Source organism: Phaseolus vulgaris, chromosome 6, assembly GCF_000499845.2.
Source record: "Phaseolus vulgaris cultivar G19833 chromosome 6, P. vulgaris v2.0, whole genome shotgun sequence".
NCBI classification, from domain to species: Eukaryota; Viridiplantae; Streptophyta; class Magnoliopsida; order Fabales; family Fabaceae; genus Phaseolus; species Phaseolus vulgaris.
This window is the reverse complement of record NC_023754.2, coordinates 19,417,914-19,429,995: the sequence shown is the minus strand read 5'-3', so window position 1 is coordinate 19,429,995 and position 12,082 is coordinate 19,417,914. Positions and strand designations below refer to the sequence as shown.

Below are 12,082 nucleotides of genomic sequence, written 5' to 3'. Positions count from 1 at the left end.
AAAGTCGATAGTTTCATTCTAATCGGTGATGAGCTATATAAAAGGGGATATTCCATGCCCCTGTTAAAATGTTTGACCAAAGAACAAGCAGAATATGTGGTCAAAGAACTTCATGAAGGAATTTGTGGACTGCATTGCGGAGCTCGAACAATGGCCACAAAGGTTTGTAGAGCTGGTTATTATTGGCCAACAATCCGAGAGGATTGTGAAGTTTATGTCAAAACATGTAGAAAATGCCAAGAGTTTGGGAGCTTAAATCATATCCCAGCGCAGGAGTTGCAAGAAATTATATCTCCATGGCCATTTGCAAAATGGGGAATTGATATACTTGGCCCATTCCCACTTGGACGAGGCCAAACAAAATTCATGATAGTAGCTGTAGACTACTTTACAAAATGGATAGAAGCAGAGGCATTGACAAAGATAACGGCACAGCAAGTCCAAACGTTTGTATGGAAAAATATAATATGTCGATTCGGAATCCCACATACTATTGTAAGTGACAATGGCCGACAATTCATTGACAAAAAACTTATGGAATTTTATGCAGATTTGGGAATCAAGCCCACAACCACTTCAGTTGAACATCCGCAAACGAATGGACAAGCCGAAGCCGCAAACAAGGTTATTCTTGGACAATTAAAAAAGAGGTTGGGGACTGCTAAAGGATTATGGGCAGAGAAATTACCGGAGATCTTATGGGCATATCGTTGTACACCGCAAACATCAACTGGAGAAACACCGTTCAATCTCACTTACGGAACAGATGCAATGTTACCAGTAGAAGTTAATGAACCCACATTAAGAAGACAAATGGAAGACTGGAATATCAACAATGAGTGTTTGAGAACCGATCTTGATCTTATTGAAGAACTTAGAGAAAAAGCAAAAATAAAGGAGACTGCAGTCAAACGAAGAGCAATGAAGAGATTTAATGCAAAAGTAAAATTTAGGGATTTTAAAGAAGGTGATCTGGTATGGAGAATGCGAACTGATGCTCGAAAGGATCCACGACATGGAAAGTTGGCATCCAATTGGGAAGGTCCTTTTAGGGTGCTAGAAAACTTACAAAATGGAGCTTATAGATTAGAAACTTTGGAAGAGAAAGTGATACCGAGAACCTGGAATGCAAGTCATCTAAAATTTTATTTTAGTTAAAATAGATGTAAAAAGAAGACTATGTAATTATTTATCATATAATGAAGAAGAATTCTCAAGAAACAATCTGTCTTGTTATCTTCCATTATGTACATATTCATTCTTCGTTTCTCGACCTTGGATGCTTTCACTTCAGGTGAAATCCCACCCGAGAATAGAATTACATAACTTCTTTGGGCTTGGATGCTTTCATTTCAGGTGAAATCCCACCCGAGAATAGAATTACATAACTTCTTTGGGCTTGGATGCTTTCATTTCAGGTGAAATCCCACCCGAGAATAGATTTACACAATTTCTTTGGGTTTGGATGCTTTCATTTCAGGTGAAATCCCACCCGAGAGTTGATTTACATAACTTTTTTGGGCTTGGATGCTTTCACTTCAGGTGAAATCCCTCCCGAACAAACATAAATATACTTCTCACTTTTGAAAGCCTTCAAATCAGATGAAATCCCTGCCATCAGAATCTTCCTTTAAAACTGTCAATCTTAAACGTTTTATCTCAAACGAAAACCGAAAGATCAGAGTTAAAAGATACATGATCTTTACACCTTCAAAAAACGCCAGGTCTAAAGCAGTAACTTTACAATTCGAAAAACCGAAAGCTACTCATCCAAAATACATTGCTAAACCGACAATTGCATATTCCAATCAATCATGTATCAATTATGAATCAACCTTAATAAATTAAAGGTTTCTGATTAATAACTTTATACTTCACAATTTAAAAGATAAAAAATGCTTGTGCGATAAAACCGAAAGCAAATAATCCAATACGATAAAACCGAAAGCAAATAATCCAATGCGATAATCATGGGGTAATATACTTTTTTAAATCCCAATCGAAAGAACCCGGTAACAATTTTATTAACAAATGAATGTTTTAAATTTAAAATAAATAACCCAAGGGGTCAATATTGGGTTAAACATCGAAAGGCCTTTAATATTAAATGATTATAATCCGAAATATCACGCTTAAAAAACCAAAAGGTCCAGGTTACAACATAGTCAATATCTTCATGCTCTAACTGAATGTCATGTTTAAACTAATGATCATTAAAACCGAGAGGTGAGCTCAAACAATTCTAAAATTTTTAACGCTTTCAACATAAAGAAAACCGAAAACTAACAAGTCTCACAATGATTATAACCGAAAGAAAATTTTAACCAGACAACATAATATAAAGGATAAAATTACGATGATAACCACAAAAGCTTAAACATTTATATTAACAAAGTTCCCAAAAAGGAATTACATCACGAATGCAAACATCCAACAAACCCAGCATTCCAAAACAATTGTACTTCTCAGCAAGTAACCGAGAGGTAACCGACAAACTATAAAACTTAAAACCCTATACCTAATTTTCGATATTAATATCTTCAGCATCATTATCCGGAATCTCATTAGCAGGAACTAGCTCACCATTATAAAAGTCCTTCTTAACATCAAAATTACCTTCATCAATAGGAATCTTATAAAAGTATTTTGCTTGTTGAAGAGCCTTCTCAAAGCCAAGTTTGTGTTGTTCAAATATAAAACTTTCAGCTTCAAAAACATTAGTCCTTAGCTGATTAATCTCCTCATCCATAAGTTTGATGGTGTTCTTGTCGGATTCATTCGCAGAAGATAACGTTGATACCTTCTCGGTCAAAAGTTGATTATCCTTGAACAATTGAGCATTCTCTGCGCTAGATTTCAGATTTTCATTCTTCAAATCAGAAATTTCTTTTCCAAGACCTTCATTCTCGATTTCTTGTTCCTTTTTCTGTTTTTTCATCTTTTCTAACTCTAAAGATAAAGAGTTCATCCTTTCCTTATACTCAGCAAGATCATTCTTCAATTTTTCAAATTCAGATAACGACACGCAGTTCCCATTCTTCTCTTTCATCATTTTTCCAATCAAAAGATTTCTACTTGACAATTCAATAACAGAATCCGCTAATGAAGCAACATCCATATTTTTCAGCATATTGTAAGATGATTCACTAAAAGATGTTTGAACAAACTTTGCATACTTAGTCGTAGCACTAAAAATCGTCTCAGGAAGAGGTTCAGATGAAACATTTTCACTATGGCGATGGCGCCGAGAAGACGAATGTGACCTCTTGCTACTCCTATCTCGTTTCTTTGATTTCTTCGAAGGACCAGCAACATCGACATTACTTGTCGGTTCCACCACGTCAACATTAGCAATAGGTTCCACGGTTTCTACTTTCACAACAGGATTTACCACATTCTCACGTCAGGGAGTTACATCACCCACTTTGTTCAGCAATTTCGAAAAGTAAGATCGAGCTTTCGGATTAGTGCTTGCCATCAGAGCTGAAAATCAATAAAAAATTTAGCAAAGTTAAAAAACTCATCCTAAAAAGCAAGAAAATGCGGAACAACCACGTACCAGTAAGATCTTCTCGAGGATGTGATGAAGTATACAACTTAGCAAGGCATGAGTGGGAACTTGGTACGAGAAACGACTAAAAATTTCAATAACATGACGATCGGCCACACCCATCGAATGAAAGGATATTGAGTTAAACTTCACAGGATCTTTCGTCCAATACAGAGGAAATTTTGGAGAATTTCCATTAAAGAAGTATTCTCTTCCTATTGGCTCTATTAGAATTTTGAAAAAACTTCCCTTAAAATCCTTATACGACGACGTAAAAGGCTTAAGAAAACACACGTTGGATTTGCTAATAAGGGATAGCCACCCCGGCCGTTTACTAGGCCGAGAACTATAATAGTATAGAAACGCAGAGGGACTAGGAGAAAGTGACAATAATTTACACAAAATACTGAATGCTTGCATCGCAGCCCAACCATTAGGATGAAGCTGAGTAGGAGCAACATTAAGAAAATTAAGAACGCCCATTTGAAAATTGTTCAAAGGCAATCGAATATGAAGATCTCTGAAAAAGCAAGCATAAAAATAAAAAAATTCATAGCTATCACCTTCTCGGCCATGACACACATTATCAACATCTCCAACACGCCGAAATGAAATGATATCATTTTCAATATCAGAATAATAAATTTGAGAACGGGAAAGAAAACTCCGAAGTTCGTTAGCAGAACGATACTTCGAGAAATACTCTCGGACTTTAGGATTAACCCATTGATAACCAGGACGAAGGTTTTTCTGGGGCACGATAAATTCAAATTCTTGAGGAATATCAACCGCAGGAGCTCCACTTGAATCATTCATACAAGATGGAGTAGCATATGAAGATTTCGACTCAGGAGGAACTTCTTCTCGAACCACTCGGCCAGTTGATTCACCACCCGCGCTTGAAAATTCATCAGTAGCAGAAGAACTTGAAAGAGACATTACCTTTGCAAGAATCGAACGAAGATTGACAATATGCTTCTTTCTCAACAGCAGCAAATCTCACACAATCATAAAAAACCCAATGGCAAACCTATTTATAGCCCAGAGAAAACCCTAGAATTTCAAACGTTATAAATAATGTGGCACCATTCAAAAATATGTCATCTAACGGTCAAAATGGCAAGTTCCTGTCAAGTCATGTAAACTGAGCAAAATAAAGCGCAGAAACCAAAGCGTTCCATATCAAATCAAATCAAATGTCAAAATTATTATATTATATTAAGACACAAATATTTGTTTAAACTTAAAATAAAATATTTCTGTCTCGGGGGCTAGTGTACTGGTAGGCTAAAACCGAGAGGTTTAGGCCGAGAACAACATTAAGTAAACAAGGGGATAAGGTTAAAACCGAGAGTGAAAAAGATATACATTAAAGAATAAAATAAAATATAAGTACTACTATAAAAATGAAACCCAATTAAGTTTAAAACCTACAGGAGGGGTGTGTAAATAATAAAAAGGTGTAAAGAGAAAGTCCAACAGAAAAGGAGAAAAGCCCATTAAGGAAACCCTATAAATAGAAGTCCAGAGTAAGAAAAAGGTAAGAGTGATTTTATCTGATGAATATTAAACCTTTTCTGACTTTGGCATCGGAGCGACTTGCAGGTACCCCCCACCTGTTGTGAGGAGAAGCCGAGAGCACCAGCCGAGAGGAGAAGCCGAGAGCACCAGCCGAGAGGAGAAGCCGAGAGCACCAGCCGAGAGGAGAAGCCGAGAGCACCAGCCGCGAGGAAAAGCCAAGAGTTCCCATCGAGGAGAGAAATCAAGTACCCAGCCCAAGATAGTATTCAGCCCAAGATAGTATTCAGCCCAAGATTGAAGGATTAGTCTTGTTAACCTATTTCGAGTGTTCTTGGTCCCTGCTGTAAGAACAGAACTTAAAACAGACTAGAAGAAGAGACAGGATTAAGTATCAGATCAAATGATTTATTCTGAACAATATCACAATGAAATTTCAGGATATCAGATTTTGAGGAGATCTATGTGCTTGGCCAAAATTAAATCTTGAGAATTAAAATGTCACTTATGACAAACAGATATAATTATTTTTTTCATAACTGAAACACAGGTCCTTAATTAATTGAAAAGAAAGGGAGAAAGATAAGATATTGATCAATAAAATAACAAGCATTATTAAATTAATAATATTAATTTAAAAAGTCTTGCTCCGAAAAGGATGTGGTTGTAAGTTGAGAAATCAAGGTCAGAAGTTTAATGCTCTAAGCAATAAATTTCTACAAGTTACAAAATGAAGTCAGATAGAAAGAGACAAACATATCTATCAAATTATTTGAAAAGTTCTTTATGCACTTTTATTAAACATTATAGTTAAATTTTTGGTAAAATTGTAACATCTCATAGATTACATTTAACTATTACAATAAAACTTTTACTCATTTTTATATAAATTTAGAGTTTTTCAAAAAAAAATTATTACATGGTTAGGACTTATAGAAATACAAATATTTACAATATAAGGTTTTAAAGATCATCCTAAGGCCCTCCGGAAAACCTGTATGATCATCTGCTCGTGTACATAGTATTGTCATCGCAGTTCACAACACAACAAGAAAAATAAGGGTAAGCTAGTGAAAATAAAATTTTATAAATACACAATTAAATCAAAAAGAGAAAACTAAATTACATGGATCAATTTCTCAATTATTCAATCTTCTTCAAATCTCATCATAAAGCAATCACATGGATCTACACATCCAGGATATTCGACAAACAGAATAACATTTGACGCCTTTCGGAAGACCCGTATTAAGTAAGTCCTACCAGGGTAAGTTCAATACAACCCAAGTCATGCATCTCATATGTCACGGTGTGCATGAACTCCCTCATCAGCTTCTCACCCACCTGATATCTTAGTCTATGTGACTTAGTGATACAACCCAAGTAGCTATGAAGATGACCAAGGAAGACAAAAAAACAAAGCACATGATGAACAGTCATCTCAGCAAACAATTCATAACCTTATCAAGGATCACATGGACCTCACCAAAGGAGCCGGGCATAAACCAACACACCAATTATTCTTCTTTTTGGTCTTCTTATAAGATACAAATATGTTGTAAATAATTTAGGCTCTCTTTAGTGATCCAAATAGCAAAGAGAGGCTAAAATAAGGTGTCTTTATCATAACAGGGGTGTAGGTATCATTTTAACTTGTTCCTAGCCCTTTAGGAAGACAATTTGACCTAGTTTCTAAAAGGACAAGCCTAGGATGCGGGTTTGACTTAGTCAAACCCTAAGGCTACCCATTTCTTCCCTTTTCTCATCCTACCCCTCTTGCTTGTTTTCCAAGGCTTCTTCACCTATAAATAGGAAGTCTAACCATTGTATTTTACATGTTGAATTTTGAGAAGTAAAGAAACTCTGCATATTTTGTAAGAGCTTATAGTGAGACTTGTTTCCTCTTTACATGGTCTTATCTTGGAGAGTGTGAGACTCTCAAGTGGCGGCCCTTCCACTTATCTTGATCTTAATTAAATTTAAAATAAATTATATACGGATTCATTATAGAAAAACTAAATATCGTTGTCTCCCATCTCTGCTAACATTTTTCCATCCTAAAAGTTTGTATTTTTACTTCCTGGAGGCAAACCACTTTAACACCTTCCAACCTAATAAGATCCTTAATATATCTCTCCTTCATAGGACTCCCAAACCCTATTTCATTCATGGAAAGTATTTCATTGATAACCCAAATTCCCCCCGCTAACTTTAAATTCCTATCCCTAGTTTCAAGCTCTATTCACTAAAACTATGAAAGAAATTTCACAAAGTGCTTTATTGCTTATCTTTTACAAATGGAAATAGGAAACTAGTGAAACAACATACATGCCTTATTTTTGCTTTATAAGACTTCATATATACATTATAAGATGGTCATATATATGCCTAGGAAACTAGTTTATCTCTTGGCAGAACTACTACTACTCACAAGGAAGAATTCATAGTTTTTTCACTAAGATATTGACCCCATGCTCAGGCTCTATGAGCAACCTAAGAGTAGGCGAATGAACGTAGTGTGGAGAGAGTGAGAAAGTGAATTTGGACAATATGAGAGATATGAGCATCTTAAGTTCGATAATAGCCAAGTTTTGTCCTAGACACACTCGTGGACCAAGCCCGAAGGGCATGTAGACGTGTGGCAACTTACAAGAACCTATGGTTCCATTGGCAAATCTTTCTGGCTTGAATTTGTAGGCATCATCTCCCCATATATCTGGATTTGAATGCAAACTTACTATCATTATCCAAAGGTTAAACCCTTTGGGAACATCAAGGTTCCCAAATTTCATGTCCTTCAAGAATTCTCTTGACACCACAGTCACAGGAGGATAAAGGCGCAGTGCTTCATGAATAACCATTGCTAGCTGCCACAATAAATGCAAGTTATGGTTGATGGTATTTTCAAATTCTCAATATCTTAATATGAAAATAATATACATTGTAATATCACTATGAAAAATAATTAGGCATTCGAATTGCTTCCATTATAGCATAGCAGTTATTACTTTATCTAATAGAAATCAATTTGTTAGTACAGGCATTATGAGTTTAGAATAATAGTTTGATGTATCATTTATTTACACTAGACCGTCTAATTTGTTAAGAGATGGTTTTGTCTGTTTGTTTTTCTTTTTATTGTGTATATACCTTTTTTGCCTCACTTTGGCATGATGCAATAATATGTTTCTTTGCTTGTTCTTTTCTAGTCCTCTCTCTCTTTAATTTATGTTGTTCTTTTGCTGTTACGGAAAATTCTGAGTTCAACAAACCAGTTGTTGAGAGGATATAATACATGGCATACTGTTAGTATAGAACAACAACTTTGTTATGCTAAAGGATATATCATTGGGGAGGCTAACTCAATTTGAAACCACTAGTATATAACTTGTTTTTGTAGTGTATGTTGCCAAAGGATCTTACCTGCTTCATCTTACCAAGCATACCTAAATCTGGGATTCTTCCATTGCAAATTTCCAGCACCTCAGTGCGAACACGATCTTGCCAATCTTGGTTTGAGGCCAACAGCATCAGGCACCATGTAGCTGCAACTGCAGTTGACTCAAAACCGGCCAAGTACATATTCTTGCAGTTATCAACAACAAAATTTTCAATGGCATTTTTACTTAGGTTACTATCCTTAACATTTTCAAAAATCATTTGCAGCAAGTCCTTCTGATGAAAAGAACTTTTCTTTCTTTCCTTCACCACCTTGAGTATCTTTTCATTCACCTCCTTTTCTAATGTCCATATTTCTCTATTCGTCTTTGTTGGAAGGTAGCTGTAAACAAGCACAAGTAAATTAATCTTAAATTGAAAAATGGAAAGGACAATATAACAACAATATTTTTGGTGCTATATAAAGAAAAACTGCACTGCACCTCATGCCAGGGATACATTTGGACATATTTTTCCAGGACAACAACTCTTGGAGAGTGTTGAGTTTCAAGAAAATTTCTTCACTCTTGGCATAACTGCTTCCGAAGCATGCTCTTGAAATAACATTCCCAGAGAAATTTCTTAAGCACTCATCAATTTTGATGTCAGCAACTCCACCTTCTGCTTCTATTTTATTACTCCACAAGTTTAGCACAGATACAGCAGACTCGCTAATTATATTCATCATTCCCTTGGGAGCACAAAAAATAAAGTTATTGCAAGTTAGGAGCCAATGTAATCAAGTATATGTGAATATCAAGCAAAATGAAAACCTTATATACCTTAAGCTTTCCCATGTATAGTTCTGGAGCTACGATCTTTCTTTGATGGACCCATTCTGCCCCATTTGAATATAAAACTCCTTTTCCCACCAAAGGCCGTTGTTGTTTAAATTGATATGCAGGCTTCCCCAAGTCCAAGGATGTGCATACACTGAACTCTCTCACTATGTCTGGTTGGTCCACGCACAATATTGGAATGGTTCCAAGAGAAAACATGAACACTTGACCTGTTTACACAAGATATTTGAAACATGGTGATTCTCAAATCAGTCAAACTATTTTGCAACATCAATGTACACATAAACTGAAGGTGAGAAATCCTGCATACGTACTTGTTATCTAAATAACACAATACTATGCAATTACTACTCTGATTGGAGAGTAGTGAAAAAATGGATTCCTATATATCCAAGTTACACCTATAAGCAGTTTATTTGAGCTAGTACCCCAGCAATCTGAAATTCTAATACTGATAGGTTTCATTGATAATGCTGAAACTAAGTAATGAACTTGATATATTAAGAGAATGAAACATACCATATTGATCTCTCCATTTATTAAACAATGGAAAGAGAAGAGCAGCACAGTTGTGAGAGGAAGGGAATTCAGAAGAAGACTTTGAAGTGGCAGACTGAGCTTTCTTTAACTCCAAAAGATTTCCAAGCAGTAGAGTTGGAGGTGGACCATTGATGCCTTGCTTCATTAGCTTAGAACGAAGCCTATTTGGCTTCTCCACTAACAAAGTGTACAGATAACATAACAGCCCAACAAAACCAAGAAATACAACAGATATCAAAAACTGAGAATCAAATTCAAGCTTCATGGTTAGAAAACACCTCTTGTGTGCAGACTAAATCACATACAAGCTCTGTTGTGGTTTGATATAGAACATGTGTGTCTTTATATATAGAGAAGCACAATAATGAAAGAGATTGGATGCTGAGAAAATGTGTAAAATTAAAATATAGATATTTGAAGAAAGAGATTGGATGGTGAGAAAATGTGTAAAATTAAAATATAGATATTTGAAGAAAGAGATTGGATGCTGAGAAAATGTGTAAAATTAAAATATAGATATTTGAAGAAAGAGATTGGATGCTGAGAAAATGTGTAAAATTAAAATATAGATATTTGAAGAAAGAGATTGGATGCTGAGAAAATGTGTAAAATTAAAATATAGATATTTGAAGAATAGCATTGGATATACTTTAACTTTGGAGTTTAGCGTTAGAGGTGCTTATGGATAAGTGCCTAATTTCATTAACAGTTACGAATTTATATATAAAATAATTCCTAATTTATGAATTTATACATTTTTAGGAAAGATTGGAGATTTGGAATAAAGGAGAATAATTTGAGCTAAAAAGATAAAGCCGGAAGGTCCTAGAATGAAAAAAGATGCAAAGAAAGATTTGTCATTTTTTATATTTTATCATTTAACTCATTAACGCGCGACACAGGAAGCAACCTAACCCTAGAAAAACTAGGATAAATAGAGGGCTATAGGCTCAACCCTAGTGTGCCAGATTGAGAGGAAAACACCACATAGAGTGAATTGTAATTTGTAATCAATTGAGAGAATGGAAGGTGATAGAAGTATGCATGGCTAATTCTACTCTTTGGGATTGGGAGTAATCTGTTCAAACTCTTATGTATTGATGTGATATCTTATATATTAATATTCAGTTTTTGATTGATTATTGGTATTGTTGTTTTACTTTTAATTTTCCGTGACAAATTGAGAATATTAAATCTGACCGGGAGGTATTTGTAGAGTTTGGACCTAAACAACAATATTTAACATATTTGAGTGCTAGGAATAGACTTGAAATGTTAATTGCTATTAAACGTCTAAGTTATGTTGTTCTAAGTTGTTCTTATAATTATGCGAGGGATTAATAGTTAGGGGACATTCTTAAGGATTTTATATGCGAGGAATCAATATAAATGATTTTTATACGAGCATCAATTTCAATCAAAGAACTTAATATTGACATGCTAATCAAAATACTTGAGAGTGAGATAGATGAAACTAATCCTTATGCTTCCAATTGAAACAACTAATTTTTTATCTGTTTTCTTATTGATCAGTGTCAACACAATTAATTCAAAACTCTTTTAATTATTCTGTTTTTATATTTAGCGATTATTGTACCTGATATGTGGGATCGATATCTGTCCTTAGGGAACAATTATTACTTCTGACAAACGCGGTGCACTTGCCGTAAAAAGTCATCAAGCTTTTGGCGTGTTGCCGGGGAACAGGTTTGAATTGTTGAGTATAATTTCTTAAATATTGTGAATATACTAACTATTTTTTTAGATGTGAATAATTTTGTTTTTTTTGTTTTCAGATCTGTATATTTTTTATTTTTTATTTTTGTAAAGATTTTGTTTTTTTTTCTAGTTTTGAATATGTAAAGAGTTTTTTTTAATGTGAATATGTTTGTTTTTTTGTAAAACTGTTATTTTTATGTTAATATTTTTTCTTTTAAGTTTTTTTTTTATTTGTTTACTTTATTTATTTTATTTTGATTTTGTTTTGTTATATTTTATTTTATTCTTTACTTTTTTGTTTTTATATTGTTTACGTTTTTTCACTGTAATTATTTGATTTTATTTTTGTTTTTATTCTTATTTTTATTTTATTTTGATTTGGATTTTGTTTTATCATATTTTATTTTTACGTTTAGCGTAGTTTTTATTTATTTATTATTTATTACTATTAGTTTCTGTTTTATTTTTGTTTCATTTTTATTTTATTTTATTTATTTTTCTTAATAGTTATTTATTT

General features: G+C 34.1%; 2 protein-coding genes across 4 annotated transcripts; both read right to left on the bottom strand.

Moving 5' to 3' along the window:
* Nucleotides 1-2,360: 2,360 nt before the first annotated feature.
* LOC137831589 (cytochrome P450 714C2-like) lies at nucleotides 2,361-10,222 on the bottom strand. 3 transcript variants are annotated; one of them, XR_011084451.1, is made up of 7 exons: nucleotides 9,826-10,176; nucleotides 9,289-9,515; nucleotides 8,950-9,197; nucleotides 8,515-8,849; nucleotides 5,123-5,409; nucleotides 3,560-4,677; nucleotides 2,361-3,483 (listed from the first exon to the last, which is right to left on the bottom strand). XR_011084451.1 is itself a non-coding variant. In XM_068639328.1 (6 exons), the coding sequence occupies exons 1-6, from the start codon at nucleotides 10,109-10,111 to the stop codon at nucleotides 3,478-3,480; spliced, it is 1,389 nt and encodes a 462-aa protein (XP_068495429.1). In that variant the 5' UTR covers nucleotides 10,112-10,176; the 3' UTR covers nucleotides 3,463-3,477. The 3 variants fall into 3 exon arrangements, 2 of the variants coding, with proteins under 2 accessions (XP_068495429.1, XP_068495428.1); XM_068639328.1 differs by lacking the exon at nucleotides 3,560-4,677 and having other exon boundaries at nucleotides 3,463-3,483; XM_068639327.1 differs by lacking the exons at nucleotides 2,361-3,483; nucleotides 3,560-4,677; nucleotides 5,123-5,409 and adding an exon at nucleotides 6,132-7,935 and having other exon boundaries at nucleotides 8,492-8,849; nucleotides 9,826-10,222.
* Nucleotides 2,519-3,478, bottom strand: LOC137833501 (uncharacterized). Its single transcript, XM_068641846.1, has 2 exons — nucleotides 3,421-3,478; nucleotides 2,519-3,369 (listed from the first exon to the last, which is right to left on the bottom strand). The coding sequence occupies exons 1-2, from the start codon at nucleotides 3,476-3,478 to the stop codon at nucleotides 2,519-2,521; spliced, it is 909 nt and encodes a 302-aa protein (XP_068497947.1).
* Nucleotides 10,223-12,082: the final 1,860 nt, after the last annotated feature.

What these genes read in the sequence shown, in the direction of transcription:
- LOC137833501 (XM_068641846.1), bottom strand. Translation starts at nt 3,478, where the DNA reads ATGGCAAGCACTAATCCGAAAGCTCGATCTTACTTTTCGAAATTGCTG. An exon ending in GAAATTGCTGAACAAAGTGG is followed by an intron (nt 3,370 to 3,420) that starts GTGATGTAACTC and finishes TTGTGAAAGTAG; the next exon opens with AAACCGTGGAACCTATTGCT.
- LOC137831589 (XM_068639327.1), bottom strand. Translation starts at nt 10,111, where the DNA reads ATGAAGCTTGAATTTGATTCTCAGTTTTTGATATCTGTTGTATTTCTT. An exon ending in TAAATGGAGAGATCAATATG is followed by an intron (nt 9,516 to 9,825) that starts GTATGTTTCATT and finishes TTGTGTAAACAG; the next exon opens with GTCAAGTGTTCATGTTTTCT. An exon ending in TGCTTGGTAAGATGAAGCAG is followed by an intron (nt 7,936 to 8,491) that starts GTAAGATCCTTT and finishes TTATTGTGGCAG; the next exon opens with CTAGCAATGGTTATTCATGA.